This window comes from Sphaeramia orbicularis, chromosome 24 (genome assembly GCF_902148855.1).
Source record: "Sphaeramia orbicularis chromosome 24, fSphaOr1.1, whole genome shotgun sequence".
NCBI classification, from domain to species: domain Eukaryota; kingdom Metazoa; phylum Chordata; class Actinopteri; order Kurtiformes; family Apogonidae; genus Sphaeramia; species Sphaeramia orbicularis.
In genome coordinates, this window is record NC_043979.1 from 29,223,370 (window position 1) to 29,244,005 (window position 20,636).

General features: G+C 40.7%; 1 protein-coding gene across 2 annotated transcripts in view; it reads right to left on the reverse strand.

Annotated features, from left to right (window-relative positions):
• The window catches only part of LOC115415375 (uncharacterized), a 21,412-nt gene extending 982 nt beyond the window's left edge, over positions 1-20,430 (reverse strand). Inside the window, exons 1-18 of one of the 2 annotated variants that reach the window (XM_030128928.1) lie at positions 20,317-20,430; positions 16,264-16,561; positions 15,807-15,876; positions 15,526-15,629; positions 15,161-15,430; positions 14,966-15,059; positions 14,757-14,824; positions 14,417-14,635; positions 14,213-14,278; positions 13,991-14,119; positions 13,684-13,761; positions 13,474-13,554; positions 13,126-13,203; positions 12,928-13,005; positions 12,764-12,847; positions 12,450-12,536; positions 5,092-6,293; positions 1-5,037 (exon numbers count right to left, since the gene is read on the reverse strand). The exon at positions 1-5,037 is cut by the window's left edge and continues 982 nt beyond it. In XM_030128928.1, the coding sequence (XP_029984788.1) occupies positions 1-5,037; positions 5,092-6,293; positions 12,450-12,536; positions 12,764-12,847; positions 12,928-13,005; positions 13,126-13,203; positions 13,474-13,554; positions 13,684-13,761; positions 13,991-14,119; positions 14,213-14,278; positions 14,417-14,635; positions 14,757-14,824; positions 14,966-15,059; positions 15,161-15,430; positions 15,526-15,629; positions 15,807-15,876; positions 16,264-16,389 (7,871 nt within the window). In that variant the 5' untranslated portion in view covers positions 16,390-16,561; positions 20,317-20,430. Of the gene's footprint in view, positions 5,038-5,061; positions 6,294-12,449; positions 12,537-12,763; positions 12,848-12,927; positions 13,006-13,125; positions 13,204-13,473; positions 13,555-13,683; positions 13,762-13,990; positions 14,120-14,212; positions 14,279-14,416; positions 14,636-14,756; positions 14,825-14,965; positions 15,060-15,160; positions 15,431-15,525; positions 15,630-15,806; positions 15,877-16,263; positions 16,562-20,316 lie in introns of both variants that reach the window. The other variant, XM_030128927.1, reaches the window with a different exon arrangement.
• Positions 20,431-20,636: the final 206 nt, after the last annotated feature.

Below are 20,636 nucleotides of genomic sequence, written 5' to 3' on the forward strand. Positions count from 1 at the left end.
AGAGCGGCTGTGATTGCCGGGTCAGCGTAGATCTTCTTCTCGTCAAAGTCCATAACCGTGAGACCTTGAAGCGATGTGGTGCGGCTGAGTGCCACATACGCCATTCCCGGTTGAAAGACACGTTTCAGGCTCACAACAGCCGACGTCACTGTCATTCCCTGAACTTTGTGAGCCGTACACGCAAAGGCTAGCTTGATGGGGAACTGACGTCTCACAACTCCGCCCTTGTTCCCAATGCTCTCCTCGGATCTCTCGATGTACGCCAAGTTGTCCGAGGGGCCAAGAAGCTTCTTCCGAAGAGTCTGTCCTGCCGTGGGGTTGTCCAGCTGCAGACCAAGAAGCCTAACAGTTCTTGGTTCATGTCTCTCAGTCACAATATTGGAGATGGTTCCGAAGGTTCCGTTGACAAGACCATCCTCCACGTTGAGATTCCTGATCAGCATAACGCGTGCTCCTTGAGCAGCCAGTATGCTGTCAGGCAAATCTCTCTTGGTGCCCTTGACCTTGTGCACAGGCACCTTTGTGCCCGTCGTGACGTCTTTCCTGTAGTCTTCTGCAACAATGTTGACGTCATCTTCGAGCACAGCGGCTACGGTCGCCGCATTGTGACTGTCCACCTGTTTGTTAGTGGCAAAGATGTGCAGCGTTTCTGCTGGACAATCCTTGCCATCGGTGACTGCCTGCATGAGCAACCGTCTGTCATGGTCACTCAGAGCATCTTTCTTGTGCTTGACTCGCAGTCGGTTGAGGAGTTCAGCGAAAGCTCGGTCGTCCTTCTGGCGCATGATCTCCGTCAGGTTGACCATGCTGAAGTGATCTCTCCAGAGATCAAACTCCGTCTCCTCGTAAATGCAGAGCGGCTTGGCTCTACCCAGTGGTGGAAGCTGGTAAAAGTCGCCAACGGCGAGGACAGAAATTCCACCGAATGGTTTCCGGTTTCCCTTGATCTGCTGAAATCGCCAGTTGACGTAGGCAAACAGCTTCTTGGAAACCATGGAGATCTCGTCGATGACCAGAATTTCGACGGAAGATAAGGTCGCTCTGACTTCATCAAGTGCATTGCCCAGGCCCTGGTACGGCGGCTCCAGTGACCTTGGGAGCTTGAGGACGGAGTGCAACGTTTTTCCAGCGATGTTGAAAGCTGCTGTGCCTGTGAACGCGGTCAACAGCACAGCGGGCTGGGACATGTCGGCCATGTCACGGAATCTGGGGAGCTCTCGAAGAATCCTTGTTGCCTCCTCATGAATGCACTTGATGACGTGGGACTTGCCACAACCAGCTCCACCCGAGACAAAGTAGTGAAACGGTTCTGGATCGTGGCCCCACACGCGTCGAAGGCACCACTGCCGAACGCTGTAGAAGACGCAGGCCTGGGTCTCATTCAGACTCTGAAACATCTTGCGGGCAAAGTCCGGACTCAGCCGAGGCGCCTCGATTCTGGGAATCGGTTCCCCAACATCCAGGACTTCGTAGTCGGGGACAGCGTCTTCTTCGTGCTCCTCCGGGATGATTTCTCGCAGATTAAGACACTCGTCCCGGTCCACCTCAACCTCGGGCGCGAAGGTGTTCCACGCATTGAGGACAGCACCACTCTGAGCGCTCTGGAGTGCCTTGTCCATATTTGCGCCTTTTCCTTCGTATCGCTCCATGTTACGGTCCACGATACGTCTGACGGTGTTTCCCCGCCATCGACCACGTTTGTAGAACTGTTCGTACGTGGGGTGACCCTCGTCCTTCAGTTCGTAGTCGGATCTGTGGGGGAGGTACAGCTTCAGCAGTCGTCTGAAGTGCTTCTCTGGCACCTTGGTTTCAGAGAAACGGGCGAATCGGATGACTGCTGGTTTTCCCGTCGTCCTCTTTGCGATGAAGCCTTTGTCGTCAAGAAGGGGTATGGCACTTTCCCGCTGTGCTTGCTGGCCATAGACTACCCTGTAGTCCGACGCGAACTCGGCCAGACACATGACTTCGAACTCGCGAGTCTGCGGTCTATAGAGGTACTTGTCAGGCACCCCCAACATCCAGACCTCCTCAGACTCTGGTGCCAAATCCATGAGTCGATTCATGGGAAGACTCATCTTCAGGCCCTCTTCATCAGTAGAAAGAAAGATGACTGACCGCGAGCACTTTTTCAGCGGTAGACTGCACGTGCGAGCCACCGCCTCCTGGGCACTTACCTCCCTGTGCTTCGCGTATGCCTGCATGATGGTCTTCATCTCATCGCGCTGGTTAATGTCGGACTCTCTGGTGGTCATGATGACATTATTCAGGAGCTCTGTCATCTCATGCTCCGGCTTACTGATGTAGGACATCATGTACATGGCACAACAGTACTCATCGAGGACGTACTGGATGTCCATGTTGGCGTTCCAAGCGCGGAGCAGGTCTGGGTTGTACGCGTTGACCCAACAATCCTTCGGATGTCGCTTCAGATGGATTACACTACCGCTTGTCAGGTTTTCGGCTAGTTTCATATATGCCTCGTGCTCCAAGTCGCAATGGCGGAGGAGATCTGACAAGCTTTCGAACGAGGCGTTCGGATCCATGAGGACACGCCTGATTACCTGAAGCTTATCCTTGGCCTCCTTTTGCTGCCTTTGGACCATCGCTTTCCATACCTTTCTCTGCCCTTCCTGATCTTTACCTTCTTCCACACCGTCGCTTTGCAAATCAACGGTGCACGGCTCACTGATCCAAGTGACATCCATCGGCAACTTGGGGAAGCCAAAGCGACACGACACATTTCCCTTCCTGCAGGACGAGGAGTGGTTCCTGCTGTGCACCTGAACCTCAGAGACAATTTTATGGAGCTCCGGGTCCGTCTCGGGGTCAGGCATCTGACAGGAAATGTAGCGGTCGATGAACTTGCACACCTTGTAGTCGGTATCCTCACCATAGACAGGTGCATTTTTAACCCAGACCACCATGTGTATGTGTGGGCTTCCTCTAGCCTGAAACTCCACACGATAAAAGAAATCCTCTACCTCGCCTATTGGCTGCGCCGTTGAGAGGATTAGATCCGACATCAGAGAGTCGACCCGCTTTTCAAACATGCGCATCACTGTGACGGGGTTGCTGCGCAGAATGTCACACTTGGCTTTCCAGTCCAGCTCTGAAAAGTCTCCAAGTGTCTGACCTTGCTGAGCTTTGATAACCTGAATGACTTCAGGCCATCTCATCTCAGCCGCCGAGAAGGTCACAAAGAATGTTGGTTTGCCCATTTGCCTGAGCATCGCGTGAAGATCTTTCAGGCTTTTGTGCCAATACGCAGGCGTGCCTCTGAGAGGCTGCATGAACCGTGTGGCCTCTTTTGCCTGAATTAATCTCTCCACCTCCTCTTTGTCCTGGAGCATGGAGTTCTTGATGACACTCCCATCTTTAGTGAGCTTCTTTCCTTTACGCATCTGAATGGACATGCTGCTTCTCGCGATGTGCGTCTCAGTCACAAACTGCGCAAAGAAAAGATAGCTCTGGTCTTCAGCAAAGCGTCTATCTGCCCCAAAGAGCCTGGCATTGAAGTACCTGCTGGGAGACAGTTTGACGGGCCTGTCTTCATCCAGCGTGTTCTCCCCTGTGGGAAACTGGATGGGAAATGCCATTGCTTCCAGTTTGGGGATCGCAAAGAATCCCACTGGTTTGTTGCCTTGGGCGGGGGCAACACTGAATATGCCGTCACCATAAGAAAGGATTTCTTGCGATATATCCGGTGGCTGCATGCAGGTGTCCAGAGCAAGACCAGGTCTTAGCTCCTCCTGCTGTTCAGCGGTTGTGTCTACAGCTAAATTGCCCTGGTCTAGGTCAGTGTAGCTGTCAGACACTTGTAGCAGCTCCTCGTCGAGAATGTCCTCTCCCCACTCTGCAGCATCTGAGCCGTCATGCTGCGAGTCTTGGTCGTCGAAGACAGTTTCCCCCGCGATATCCTCGGACAGGATTTCCCGTCTAAAGTCTGGTGACGGCATGTCGGTGTCCGGAGCAACACCAGGTCTCGACTCCTCCCCTTGTCGGTCAGCTCGGTCGGGCTGCTGACTCAGTTGTGCGTCTGTCTCTGACGCTTGCAGCAGCTCCTCATCAAGCATGCTGTCCTCTCCCCACTGTGCAGCATCTGTGCGGTCGTGCTGCAAGTCTTGGTCGTCGTCCGGCTTGTGGAGAAAGGTTTCGAACGTGGCCTCCTCATTGATGGTCACGTCCGCGTACTCAGAATGTTGCTCTCTGAGTTTTGCCAGGGCTGCCAGCACGTTCTTCATGCTGACAGTGTAGAAGTGCTGGTAGCCTTTGAAACGAATGTGACGCTTCAACTTCACCTGCAGTAGCTGTGCTTCGCTCTGGGGACGTGGAAGACTATTGACGACGTTTTCCACTTCTGACGGAACGCACACGACAGCTCCGTGGACAGCTCTCTGCTGGCCTTTCGGCAAGGCGATTATTTTCGCAAATGGAAGGATTTTCGCGATGAGCTGTCTTTCCAGCACATTGAGTTTGGCCAGCTCCGTGGGAATGGGTGCCAACTCCAAATTGTTCGCTACTGCATGTGTCGAGATCCTCCCTCTGCTGAGATGGCTGTCACAATTGTGGCAGATCCACTCCTGCAGTCTCTCTGGCGGAAAAGAGCAAGGAAAGGAACACTCGGCGTCACAAACATGAACATAGCTTCCGGTCAAGCAAGCTTCTGCCACTTTAACATTGGCGGAGTATTTCTCTCTCTTACATCGCTTGACTTGATTCGGAAACATTGTCCTGTGGCAGACTGTGCAGACATACGTGGGTCCATGACTGACGGTTGCACGAAATGCTGCTATTGCTGCCGACATCTGAGAATTGAGCACTGGCTGGTGAGGGGGTCCGAGGTGTCGGTATTTCCTCTTGATGCTCAGTGCTCTCTGCCATTTCATACGCAGTTGAAAGCCAGTGTCGGTGGCCAACTTGCGTCTTCTGAGTTGGCTACAGCGTTGGATGTGATGTAGCCTAAACTCAGGATCCATCTTGTACCTCTGGACAAGGTACTTTTTCTGTCTACTCTTAAAAGCAGGATCGGTGTTGTACCTCTGGACATAGTACTTTCTCCACTGGGTCCGAAAAGAAGGATCGCTACGGTACCTCTGGACAAGGTAGTTTTTCTGTTCGGTCCGAAAAGAAAGATCGCTACGGTACCTCTGGACAAGGTACTTTTTCTGCCTGCCCTGAAATGCAAGATCTGTATGGTATCGCTTTACGAACCGTTCTCTTATTTGCATTTTAAATTTTGCATAATAACTTTGAAATGACGACAGCCGTTGTTCACGATGGCTGTCCTCCACATAGTGAATTTTCTGTGCCTGAATTCTTTTACGGCGAAATTCGGCACAACTGGCATACCTCATCCTTTCATCATCGCTCTTTTTTTTCCGTCTGAGTCCTTGAGACACCGCTTTGTCTTCAGCTGGTGCCTGTTGTTGTCGTGTTCTCCTCATGGCTTTTTTCCTCCGGTCCTTGCTCATTTTGGAGAGCTTTACTGATGCCTGTGGGACAGCTGGTGAACTTCTAAGGTCATCCTCAATCTTACCTGAGACAGCTGTCGCACTATCTGACTGCAATACAGGGAGAGCAGTTTCAGAAAGGTCATCAAGGACTTCAGTTCCCGCAGATTGTTGAGGATGGTCACTGGGGCTGTCAGTGTGAAAGGAAACGGGGACAAACTCGTAAGTAGCAGATTCTCCACGATCTCTGAAGAGTGTGTGGAGGTGGTCAGCCAGGTCACAGAGTTCTGTGAAAGTCATGACAATCGCCTTGCCATGATAAGAAGGTAAGCCTCTATGGTCTCTGGAGTGGGAATCAAACACTCCATAACCCCCAGACTTGTTACGGAAAACGGCAATGACCTCCGGAGCGACAAGGATTAAAGCATGGCTGACCTCTGCTGTTAGACACTCCAGCTGGGTGGCAAGCGGCAGCCCCAACTGCAGTACTCCCAGACTGGATGCTTTCAGACAGCCACAAAAGATGTCACTCTTACTGACATAATATGAACGTCTGTCTGTTAAGACTTCACCTGGCATCTCTTCAACTGTCAGGTGATTGCTCTGGAAGGTTTTGTCAAGAATCAGCTTCCATTTGGTCTTAGTATACAACGAGTCTCCCAGTTCCAGGACTCTATCGAGTACAGTCCTGGTTAAATGACAGCCCTCAGCGTGGAATGCCAAAAATGTCAGTGCATTACAGCTGCACTGATGGTTACGCGAGAATACGTCATACTTATCGTCATCCTGACAGTGACTGGCCTGGATTGACTCCACACGCTGAGTCTTGCTCCTGGTTGTATCCTGAAATGTTAAAAATTAGAATTGTATTACTTTTTCAAAGTTCTTGTATTATCTATCCATCTAAGTAATCTAATAAATTATACATGTCGACCAGCTCGATATGTCAAGTGTCAAGAGATAACTGATAATTTGATAAATTAATAATGATATTGATTTGCCACAATATAAAATGTGATTTATTGAGACATAATTATTTATTTTAATGATATATTTTTTAAAAATTAATGTGTATTACATTAACATAAATTTAATAATATTTAAAGGTTTATATTTAAGTAGAATTATTTTAATATTATTCAATGATTATTATTATTACTACTATTATTATTATTATTATTTTATTTAACATTAATTATAACATATAATTACATTATTTCCATTGTTTATATTTCATATTATTTATAAAATTTTGTCTGAGAATAATAAAGTATTTCTTATTCTAGGATTAGTGATAGCTGCTGTAAATAACTAAGCGCGTGTTCTAAAAAAAACTTTTCTTGTGTTAATTTATGAATTAAACTAGTATTTTTTTATTATTGGGGGGGGGTTTGTTTGTTTGTTTTTATATTTGCTTTTATTAGTAACTGCTATAAGGTCAACAGAATGTTAACCCTTAGGAGTCCAGAGTCAGGGCCCCGTGACTCAATCACATGATATTTTCAACACGTCGTAGCGTCGGAAGTCCGTCATGTAGACCACTGAGGACTGCATTTGAAAGTGCGGACTTGAAACACTCTCCCACTTTTTATTTGATGTTGATAGAGCGAATACAACTGGAGATATGACATTTTGAAACCGGAGCAAATAAACGTGAATAAAAGTATGAAAATGAGGTGGGGGGGGGAGTAGAAGTCAATAACGTAATAACGACCCATAACGTAATAATGACCCATAACATAATAAATTTGCCATTTTTAAAATGTAATAGGCCAATAACGTAATAACTGACCAATAACATAATAAAAAGTCCTGAACCGATAACGTAATAACTTTTGGCCGTTAACCTAATAACTTATTACATTACCGGTTGGTTATTACATTACTGGCCTGATTTAAAAAAAAAAAAAAAAAAAAAAATCTTTTCAAATGTAATAACTGAGCCAACAACGTAATAATATAATATCACTGTATTTAAGTTTCATTTATTAGATATAACTGTGAAACCCCCCCCCCCCCCCCCCCATGTATTTATCTATTTAACTTGATGGTTAAAATCACTTCTAGTCCTGTCTGCTGCTCCTTAGCCTTTCAAGCTTCTGTATCTCAAAATGAAATGGAAGCACACGTTTACAAACAGATAATGGTATGAAATGAAATATGTATGACATATATGACATGTAACTCACTCTTCAAGATAGTAATTTTTTTTCCACTGTTAAGGACTGTTTGATTTCCCATAATTGACCACTAGAGGGCAATGGTGTGACATTGACTTTCTTCAGTTATCCGAACTTCCTTGCTTCCTTTCTAGGACACATGTTCAAAGGTAATCAGTGATCAGTTTTCTTTGGTAAACAGTTCATTTTATTGAAATGTTTGCATATACCAAGTACAATCTTATATATTTAGTGCAACAGGATATAACATTATTGACAGTGTATTCAAAGTTAACTGACTATACTTAGCTAACTGTTGAATAGTTATCATTATTAACTATTACAATTTGATAATATCAGGGGGTATAAACATTTTTAAAGAAAAGTGTGTATGTATGTGTATGCGTACGTCTGTGCATGTGTGTGCATGCATCTGGTAAATTTTGTGGAACGGAATGGATAAATTGAATAGATCAAATATGTGACAAATGCTTAAAAAGGTTTATACTCCTTGATATTATCAAACTGTAATAGTTAATAATGATAATAGCTAGCCAACAACTAGCTAGGTATAGTCAGTTAACTTTGAATACACTCTCAATAATGTTATGTCCTCCTGCACTAAATATATGAGATTGTATGTGGTATATGCAAGAATTTCAATAAAATGAACTGTTCACCAAAGAAAATATATCACTGATTACCTTTACCCAATATGTCGATGGCCAAAATACAAAACCTCATATCTTTTTTCAGGAAACAAAAAAAATGTGGATCCTGGAGGATTCTGTTGGATTTCTGTAAATTTGCTTAGAGTCTGGTTTTGACCAATTCTATATGTGAAGTGTCATGAGATAACTTTTGTTATGATTTGGTGCGATATAAATAAAATTTGATTGTTTGATTAATGGTTTAGTTTTATTATAGTATGGTCTTTGTTGTTGTTGTTGTTGTCAGGTGACCTTCATGTCATAAGAAAGGGCGGGATTATCTTGCATATAGACTGAAAATGTGAAGTCATCCTTGTTCTCACCATTTAATGTGAAAACTCAAAATCTAAAAATTTGCAGATAGGAGGTTTTGTTTTTTGGCCATCGATGTGTACTAGAAAGGAAGCAAGGAAGTTTGGACAACTGAAGAAAGTCAGTGTCACACCACTGCCATCTAGTGGTCAATTATGGGAAATCAAAAAATCCTTAACACCAAATGTATCATATTTGAAACATGAGTTTTGGAAGCCCTCTATATGATCAATGTGATTTTTTTTTCTTGAAAAACCTGATGTATGCAATTAGATACATGCTATACATGGATAATCCACCAGGGGGGAGGAATTCATTCACCAGAGGCCGTTCCAGTGACATTACAAGACTGTCATTAATGAGGAGGGAGGCACAGGTGGTTTTTGAAGAAGAACTTTGCTAATTTTGAAAAGGTTAAGGTCAGAGAACATTGATTTTTTTTTTTTTTTTACTGAAACATCAATAGGAAGAGTTACTGGGTTGATACTATGTGAAATTACTTAATATTTCATAATCTATGTTTTAGTAAAACCCTGTTGAAAAAGGTGTATCAAATTTGATACAGCAGGTATATGAGGTCATGGAACTCTAAATCAGTCAACTGTAATTTTATTGCATTTCACACATTATACATATCAAGCAACATACAGTCTTCTTTATTTTTCAATTAAACTATATAAATGTTTGAATTGCATAATTTGGTACATTTAGGGCAAAAAATTTAGATATGGGTGCTTCGATGAAACTGGGTTTATTTTGGCATCTGGCACTTTTCCAGCTTTTTAGACCCAATAATAAAAGAGAAATGTAAACATATTTCCCACAAGATGGACCTGATGATGACCTCAGATAAATGCAAAAAATCCCCAAATTACAGAATTTTTTATAAAATATCGGGACCCAAATTGGAACACAAAAAGCTATCTAGGTGTCATTTTTGATCTGAAAACATGTATAAATGGTCTTCTATAGACTATAAATAAAGACATTGTGTTAAATGTGTCAATCCTAGTGTTTTTTCTAATCCAGACATACAGGTTTTTTCATGAATCTCAGTCTCATTCCAGGTTTCTTGTGGAACCCATCGTGTACATTCATGTTACATGTGGAACCTGCCCATTTAAACACATGTAAATCACAAGTGATTTTGTGACAGCGGTCATTTTTATGAAACACTCTGCCTTGGATATTTACTTCGATTCTCAAAATGTACATGTAAGAAAATAAGATATTCAAAAAAATAGTAGCATATAATTTTCGTGTCCTTTTTACCAGGTGACATGGATTTTTGTATGTGCCCTTTAAATAAAAATGTATTTTATCTGAAAAATATTTGATTTTATCTCGGTAAATGTATTTTTTTTTAAAGGCACCCAAGGTGCTTCCAAACCTGCTTCATAACATCAGTCTACATCTGGTTTGAATTTTTAGCCCCTCTGTCCTGTTTCATAGAAAAACCCAGATTCAACTTGCTGTATCATGATGATTGATGACTAGGGTGGGTGTTGCCATGGTACCATTGCTAAAAACTGACCAATTTAGAGCAAAAATACACATTAACCTGTTTTTGTGTGTGCAAGTGTGTTTTTAGATGGCAAAAAAATAGTGTTGAAGGAGTTTGAAAATGATTATGCTATGATTATAATGATATGATTATAAGCTCGCATGTGTACAGTAAGAAATGCAGAGTGCATATGTGTATGAACAAGGGCAGGAACTGTTTTCAGGCCTACCACCATGCAAAATAAAAAGTTTGTGAACCACAAAATTACTAAAGAAAACTGAAATGTTATGTCTTCCAGACTTCCACTGCCAGTTCCACTGGTGGATTCCTCATTGCTGCATGACAGTAGCACTGGAAAATGTTCTTATGTATGTTTGGAATTACCAATTTGTTAGATATGTTTGTGTTCCATTATGTTTTTGTTTGTTCAAAAACAATAATATTTGAATATTGCGACCCAATGTATCAAATATGATACAAACTGAAACTCATACATGGAAATTAGTATTTGAAATTTTTTTTGTTGTTGTTGTTCAGAAGGACCAATACAGACTACAGTTTTAAAGAATTGGAATTTTCTGTCAATGATTTAATGGTTCAGGTTTTACAGGGTTAACAGTGAAAAAAAAATATTATCTTCAAGAGTGAGTTACATGTCATAAATGTCATACATATTTCATATCACACCACTGTCTATGTTTGTAAACATGTGTGCTTCCATTTCATTTGGACATAGTTTGAAAGGCTAAGGAGCAGCAGACAGGACTAGAGATCATTTTAACCATCAAGTTAAATTGACAAATACATGGGGAGGGGGCAGAGAGAGAGAGATGGGGGGGGGGGATTTCATCACAGTTATATCTAATAAATGAAACTTAAATACATTGATATTAATATATTATTACATTATTGGCTCAGTTATTATATTTGCAAAGAATTATTTTTTTTTTTAATCAGGCCAAAAACGTAATAACCAACCGATAATGTAATAAGTTATTACGTTATTGGTCAAAAGTTATTACGATAACGTAATAAGTTATTACGGTATTGGTCAAAAGTTATTACGTTATCGGTTTAGGACTTTTATCACATTTTTGGTCAGTTATTACGTTATTGGCCTATTACATTTTAAAAATGGCAAATTTATTACATTATGGGTTGTTATTACGTTACGGGTCATATTTCTTATCATATCTTTGACATTTTTTGTCCTATTTCAAAAACGGAAAGAACTGGCCAAATCTGCAGATTCTAATCCAGACTATATTACCATTACAGGTAAGAGTGAGAATGACCCCCACCTGATCCATATGCAGAACCCGGGAGGACCAGGGGTGGGGCGGTGGGGGGAGGTAGAAGAATACCTGAGAAAACGCCTATTTAAAGATCTGCTTTTATGTCAAATATCTGAGTATAGTTTTAATTTATTACAATTTTGATTTTATATAGCTAATATCTGGAACCAGTATTCACTTTTAAAGTCTTTGAAAAGGTAAGTTAAGCATCTTTGTGTTATTTATGCAATAAATTACATGAATTTTTCAAATCAGATTTTATATTTCTTGTGTGTTTTTTGGCCTTTTGTGTTAATATAGTAGGTTAAAGTGAAAAAATAATAGACAGATGAGATAGATTAAGTTGTGCTGAAAAAGCAAAAAGATACCAAACATGAGTATAATAAACATTTCTTTATATAGTATATAAAGGCAAAATCAAAAGTACTCAAAAACGGCAAAAATAGGTTCAGACCACTAAGGGTTAATATTTCATTCCTATTTCTGATAATCATTACCTATAATTGGCACTATCCCATATCAAACTACTCGGTCATGAACATTAAATCAACCATCAATCAATCAATCTTTATTTACATAGCACTTTTCATACATTGAGGATGTAGCACATATAAGTTTAAAAATCAGTACCACCCAACCACCCACCCACACACACACACACATACACTTAAAAAGACTGACCGAGCACGAGGGGACCACAAAGTAAAAGTAAAAGAGGAGGCGCTGTCTCAGGGAGCCATCCGCACCAGGAGACAGCCGCTGACCCCAGCAACCAAGCGCCAGCGACACAGTGCTGCATCTCAACCAGTGGGATAGGGCCAACTGCCACCACAGTTGCCAGGGTGAGAGACACTGGTTCTGTACTAAGCATTTACTCTAAATTGAATGCAATTACCTTGAAGTCTTTATGCTTCTCAATCAAAGTAAACCACACAGACACAAAACAATCATCACTGACTAAACAATAACAGTGTACCTGAATGCAATATGTAGCGTGTCCATCAGACAAATGAACTCACCTCTTCTGTAGGTGCTTCAGTTGAGGTGGATGCAGCCGTCATGAACCAGGGTGACTGGTCCTGGGATGGAGTCGGTGTTCGCGCCATCTGATAAATGAAAACACCAGTGAATCTTCAAATATAAAGCAACTTCATGCAGAGACAAATCAGCACATGTATTAAATTAATTTAATTGAACTCTTTTAATCACCTGCATACAATTAAGATGTGCTGAAAAGGAGCTGGTTATTATAAATTTTCAATAATATAAACGCTGAGCACAGGGTGCAGCTGAGTGTTTTATAAATGTTGTGATTGTGGAAAGGAAAATATACTTTCTCAGGTGAAGGAGGATCACAGTTTGCATCTGTGATGGTCCAGGCCTGTCCATCTGGTGAGGGGGTCAGAACCCTGGCCGTCTGAATACACACAGCAGCAAAATGTCAGTGAAAGGAAAATTTTCAGATGACAAATTTTATTTAAGAGGATTAATCCTTACCTTGGTAATGGGAGAACAGAGGGGGGTGTCTGTCTCACCCAAACTGCAGGACAGTCTGGCTGGGGGTGAGTCAACCAGCTGATGACAGATGAGAAGAACAATAGTAAATTTAAGTGTGGACGATGTAGATGTCTCAATGAAGACACTAAGCTGCCATTGTTCAGTGTTTGTGTCAGTGCGTGGTCAGAGGAAGCTTACATTGTACACTGCAGTTGGGAAGTGGGGGGGGTGCCCATCCATGGTCCTGGGCCGTCTCACTGCTGCCGGAGCAGCCACCTGTGCCATCAGAAACATCAGTTAAACATTAGTCATTAAAGTTACACAAAGCACAAAGTTACACAAGGCTCTAGAAACACTATCATTGTTGTAAAATGGTTATTACTGCTTCTCTTTTAGACAAACATGACTGTCATAAATGTATATTTATTATATATATGTTTTCAATCAAATTCCAAACCCAAAGTGTCATTAATGCTTTGCAATGCACAAAGCCAGTAAAAATGAGCAACAACCGTTTTCATTATATATGAAGGAAAGAAAACTTACCGCCTGAGCTGAGGAAGCAGGGTCTAAAGGGGCGTCGTCCTCCGCTCTCCAGGAACGCAAGGCTGGAGGCGTTCCAGCCGTCTGACAAAAGATCATAGCATTTTAGACAATGAGGATAGTCTACTCATCTCTGTGAAGACACTGTGAATGCTGTAAGTGAATGAGCTACAAATATACGGAGTGTGTCAGCTGTGACAGGAAGTTATGTACCTCGTTCACTGGAGAACGGGGGCAGGGAGGGGTTCTGTCACGCGGGCGGGACCGACATTTAACAGTAGAGGACGCCACCTGTGCCAACCAAATAAGATACCAATTAAACCAACTTGAATAGGTACAGAACAATTTAGAACTATATTTTAGTGTAGCTGATTTCAATCAAAGACTAGTATTATGTATTAGTTTTACTTTATTACAGGTGATATTGAAAAGCATTTGCAGAATTAGCTGTCAGAAATTACACATTAGAAGTTTTATAAAAGCCTTCTACGGGAGATAAAATGTGATTCAGTCAACTTACCTTCTTAGGCTTTGGAGAAGGCTTAAAGTCCGCCAGGCAAGACAGGTGAGAAGGAGAGACTTTCTCCATGGCACTTAGGGCTGTGCCACTGAAATAGATGGGGTTCAGTGGAAGAAAGCTCTCCTCCTCCTGTAAAACACAAAACAGACACTACTGATCACAGTTTGTCCTGTCAAAAAACAACCAAAAACATCTTGAAGGATTATCTGAAAAATCACAAACCTGCTGGTGAGCCATCCTGAGCTGGGCTGAACCTCTGGACTGGGGAGGTTCCCGAGGATGGCTCGTCTGTAAAAATAAAAAGCATCACATTGAATTAAAACAACGGCTAAACTATCATTAGTACTAAAGTCAACATTTTATCACATGACATTTCACAATGATGCCACAGTTTAAGTCACAAACATTATCTTATGCATCCATTACCTTGCCGCCCTGACCGATGGTCCTCCACTCACGGGGTACAGGGCTGGGTGGAGCACGGAAACTCTCCCTCACAACCAGTTTAGGAGTGACTTTCCTAACTGGAGGTGACGGCTTGGGAGAGACCCGGGGCGTAGGAGGTGGTGTCTCCAGTTGCTCAATGGCAGCAGACCAGAGCAACTGGACGAGGATCCCCATCCCCTCTCGATCACTCAGATGGACCTGCAGAAATAGGACATTAAAAAGAGAGAGAGAAACAACTGACATCTCAGTAAGCATCTGTTGTGGACTGAACTTTTCAAGTCAACAACAACTTTGTTTCTCACAAAGATGCTGTACTTACACCGTCCTTGCTCCACAAAACCAGATTGCTCAGGGGGAAGTGCTCCACAGCAGTGAAGTACTTCACACCTTGAAAAAGGAGAAAAAAAAAATGGATCATCCCATATCCATTATGACTATCCATTAAGAACTGTTAAAATGTAGTTTGTGACTTTGTTGTTTTGATTATTCAATATATGGAATGAATGAAAAAAAATCTTGTTCTCTTACCCATACGAGCAGCCACACGTCGATATTCTTGCCTCAGCAGGTCCTGGTGTTGGGCGTCAACAACCAGGCGGGGGGGGAAATCAACAACAAAAACCTGCACAAAACACAATGTGAAAATTTAAGAATACATTATCAGGTAAAATCATACACATGTTCCCAAAGTCAAAAGTTAAAATTTATGTAAGAAAAGCTTACCTTCGACCAGCGGTTGCCACAAGTAGCGAGAAGTTTGGCAAAGTCCACTCCGGCCACGTCAACAGTGGAGCTGGTGAGGTTGTTGCTGGGGGCCATAACACAGACGGCGGCAGGAGCACGAGGAACTGCGGCATGCAGAACCTCGGTGCGGATCTCCGAAGCAGACGCGCCCGGGATCGACAGGAAGCCAAAGCTCAGCTGAGACTCTGGCATCCAGATAAAACCATCTACAAGAGCGCGTAGATGGGAGTCCCCGACAATCAGAACAAACTGCAAAGGTAATACCACAGCTTTAGCATGAAAATCACAAATACAGTACATATAAAGTACTTCACTAAGAAACTGAACTGCAACAATAGTAGTACCTTCTTGCCAGGGATCTCAGGTGGAATAACCAACTTGTAGCCGCGCCCAGTGAAGGGTGAAGTTGGCCATTCAAGGACCCTGTGGCGGTAGCCAGTACCGCGGCCTGTTTACAAAAAGACAGAGCAAAAGAGGATTAAAAAGGAATTTCAATCAGACACAGGTCATACAACAATCACTGTTTTCTACTAGTGAATGAGAACAGGAGAATCAATTTTAAATGGGTGTTATACTAAACAAAATTAGGCAAAATATCTAATGATAAAAACAGCTGGGTACTTACGTGCATGAAAGCTAGCACGCATTTCATCCGCTCTCCAGAACGGTCCGGCCAGCAGGGTGGATCCAACCGTCTGTTCAGAGAATAAATAGAATAGATCTTTATTGTCACTGTCACAGGAACAATGAAAATCAGTTTAACGGCTCAGTTCAATTTAGCAGCAAGACACTTAGTGCAAAAGGGGACTGTATAAGAACAATAAAATAAAATACGAATATCACAGTGTTAAGAAAAGAGAGCTGTGCAAAGGCTTCAGAATGAAATGTTAATACACTTGCGCTACTAAGTAATGCTAGAACTCTGAAATGAACAAAATATACAGAAAGAACACACAAAAGCTAACTCTAAACATAAGCTAACAATAACATGTTAAACTTGACACTGTGTGGATGCTGTGAGTCTGTCATACTGAAGACACTGTGGGTTGTTTAAATGAACATGTCAGCTCAAACAAACATACTTTGTTCCATGGAGAGCGGGAGCAGGAGGGTGCATCCATAGGCGGAGGTGGGGTAGGCATCTCGGATGCATCAGGCTTCCTCCAGCGCTGCTTCTGGGCCTCAGACCTTCTCCCTTTGCGAGGCATCTTCAAACACACACAAAAGGAAGAGAGAGAGAGAGATGATGTATGTAGAGAAATATGTGTAAGTGTGTAAGATGAGGTGAAATGTGTTGAACTGAGGTGAGGTGTCGTGTGGTGTCCAAACGCTGTCCGAAGGCTGTCTGAAGACTATCCAAAGGCTGTCCAAAGGCAAAGGCTTTGACCAATCAGCGAGGCAACAATGGAAAGACAAATAAAACTCAGTTAGCTAAAATCACTGAATCACTGCATGAATATTACACTGTATTTAATGCTACCATGGTAATAGAAATACAAACATTTTATCATGCAACATGCCTTAAGCTATATTATACTCCTCATGATGTCCTGAGTGACTGATAGAACTGATTCTAACATAATGGATCAAAGCACTGGGATGCAGGTTACCTTATTTAATTTAACATCAAAACTCCTTCAATTACACATCTTTCACTGCCACAATTTAAGGGAGAAAAATGCTTCAAAGCTCCTGTTTAACCACTCTATTTTTAAAGCAAACACTGTGAGGCACAAGCAATATTTTAACCATCCAAATGACGCTCAGATAAAAACACTGCTATAAACTAGTTAACAGCAATATTAGCAGTCAGTCTCTGTGTGTGTGTATGTGTGTGTATGTGTGTCTCTCTGTGTGCATGTGTGTCTCTCTGTGTGCATGTAACCCATCTAACCCTAACCCTAAATATTCTACTATATCACTAAGGAGCAAAAGTCATGTGTTGCGTTGTATAAATGTGAGGTGAGGGTGGGATTTAATAAGTTTTCTTCTTCCCACTCCTTTTTGAAGAATACATATTGAATTTATTTACTAGTGTACATGGCAATTGTTATTTTGTCTTGATCATCTTTATTAATGTATTTGCTCTGATATCAGTATCTTGTACACAAATTTAATTTTTTCTTCTACTCAAAACAAATAGCTGAATGAATGAAAAAATAAAAGCCTGTTTTGTTTAAACTCATTTCTTCCTAGATTTTTTTAAGGCTAAAAACTCAAAAAAAAAAAAAAAAGACTGTTCTTCTAGCTATTTTGCAAATGCCCATGTTCCTGTGACTTTAATAAAAGAAGCCTCAAATCATCACAACTTTCACTGCAATTTTTTGGAAAAGCTGCCACAAAATCAAGCATTTTCGACTGCAACAATAAATAAATAAATAAAAAAAAGCCTGCGAAATCCTGGAGGGACTGTTTAATTACACATCTTTCACATCTGCATCACTGCAATTTGAGGGAGAAAAATGCTTTAAAGCTCCTGTTTAACCACACTATTTTTAAAGCAATACCATGAGGCACAAGCAATATTTTATCCGTCCATATAACTCTCAGTTAGTCAAATCACTGCCATAAACTAGTCAACATCAATATTAGCAGCAATACATTCTAAATATATAATGTCTTCACTATGTCTGTGTGGACACAAAGCAGTTGGATTAAGTCAAGGGAAGGTTAACATCTGGTCCAAAATATTAAATTACAATTATCTATACCAAACGTAGGTAAAATACTTACATTTTCAGGAAAATGTATTTTGAAATGAGAAAAAAAATTGTTGGAAAAAAAATTGAGGAGTTGTATGAGTGTGAATGTTTGGAAAGTGACAAAGGATTCTGTCATCATTCTGGATTCATTTTGTAAAATCTCATAGGCTAAATAACTACATTTATTCCAAATACATTGATGCTTGACTATTATATTATTTATGTCATATTCTAAACACAGAGTTTAAAATTTTGGAAAAAAATTCATTTTAATGTGATTTTTAATCATCCTAATATGTTGCAGATTGCTTGAAATGCTGTCCATCTGTGACACTGAAAATAGTGAATTTTTAATAAGTTTTTGTATATAAAAAATGCTACATAAAATCTTCAAATTTTGAGAAAGAGAACCTAACACGTCATATTTTTATGTTGTAACTTGATATTTCAACTTCAAATTGAAGAACAGACTTTAATCTGAGATTAAAGTTTTTCCATCTGTGACAATCAGCACTGACGACAGTGCACTGCCCAGTATATGTTTCAGCTAAATGACAAGTTTTTATTTTCTAATAATATTTATTATTGAATATAAATTTATATTGTTATTGAATATAAATGATAAATTAAGTCTTATATATTTAGGCTATTTTAGCTTTTAAGTTAAAAAAAAAAAAGGTGAGCAAAGCTATAAATCAAAGCTTTAAGTTCTTATTAGCTGTCAACACTTCAGTGGTGCAAACTTATATGTTGAAAATATCTCTTTGATCACATGATACTGAAGTTTACACCTACCATGACATGCTTAATAAATGCATATATCTATGCAAAAAACATTATAATACTCTGTTAATATTATTTTTATGTTGTAAACATTGTAAAAAAAAAAAAAAAAAAAAGTATTAAAGTGAAATAAATAAATAATTGAAATACAAAAATGTTTAATTTGATATTTACTTTTGTTGTCCATCCATGATGCTGCCATTTTTCAAAACTCTTGCTATTTAGGTATGATCACATTTTTTTTTTCCTCTAACCAATTACTAGGTTGTAAAATAGAGGGTTTAAGGTATACACTGAAAATATTTGAGGTTGAAATTGTCACAGGAACTTCACTTTTGAGAACTTTGTAATTCCTGCAACAAATAGATGTTAATTTTTAGTCCATCTATGATGCAGTAGTTTTTGATATTTTTCTGTTAAAAATATTTGAAACAAAATTTTGCCCTTTGAGTATATTTAAGATCACATTTAGGCATTTCCAGCTACGTGTAACATTTGCCTTAAACTTGTCTGATTCAAAAGTTATGAATCTAAAAGTAGTGGGCTGTCCATCTGTGATATGCTTGACCTCGCCCTGTTGAGGCTGCAGTTTAACAATTAAATGGCCTTTTCCACAAGGCTAACATTAAAAAATAAATAAATAAAATCTTCAGAGCAGCTTTAATAGAACACAACACCTGGACAATGATTAAAGTACTTTGACAAATGTCTAAAGTCTACTGTCACTACTGACTCAAACTCAAATGGCTAACAACTATTTTACAACGGAAGATACATAAAAGCCTGACAATAGGTAAAAGTGAATCAAAGTGCTAAATTTCTTCTTGCTTAAAACTGAAATCAGACATGTTTGCTCAGAGGAAGTGTCCCATGTGACAGTGAATTTAATAACATGTAACCTGTCTGCAGCAGAAGCAGGTGAACTGGTCTTTTCCATAGCACAAAGAATGAATATTACACTGTATTTAATGCTGCCATGGTAACAAAAATACATACATTTTATTGTGCAACATGTCTTAAACAAACTATATTATACTACATATGTCCTAAATGACAGATAAAACTTATTCTAACATAATGGAACAAAGCACTGGTACTGGGATCCATGTTACATTATTTAATTTTAAATCAAAACTCCTTCAATTACACATCTTTCACATCTTCACCACCACAGCTAGAGGCAGAAAAATGCTTCAAAGCTCCTGTTTAACCACACTACTTTTAAAGCAAACGCTATGAGGCACAAGCAGTATTTTATCTGTCCATATAACACTCAGCTAACTGGTTTATAGCAGTGATTTCAGCTAACAGCAAAATGAACAAATTGTCACATACCCACAATCTCACAGCTCTGCCTAGTCCATAAAAAAATGCAACTTGAGACACTAAAGTCCACAAATCTACACATTAAACTCCAATAAAACAGAAAGAAATCCGTCAAACTAAACAATCAAAATAATGAATTGATTTCAAACACAAAATGAGTTGAACACAGCAAGTTAGCATTCCCCACAGAGGCGCCTTTACCAGAACAATAAGCTAACCGTTAGCTAACAGTTAGCCATTCATATCACTCAGGACTAGGACACTTTCACAGATAGAAAATCACAAAGCACAGATATATTCAATGTCTAAAGCACAGGTACTCACCGTTAGCCGGATCCAGAAATCCAAAAGTCCAAGGAAATCCAAAAAAGAGGCAATGGAGATATGAAATCTGCAGACCAACAGTAATCCACTTTGTCTCAGTGCAGGTAGAGCAGCAGACCGAGTAGCACAGACAAAATGTCGTAGCAGAACCGCCAGTCTAACGGGACCGTATTCATTCAACTGTAGAGCTTTGACCAATCAGAGCACACATTCTGTGCGTCTAACCAATCATATGGTGGGAGGGACCAAGCTGGCAGCTGCAAATGGAGGCAGAATGGCTCCTCCCACACTCGCACAGACACAACTGTATGAGAGACAGC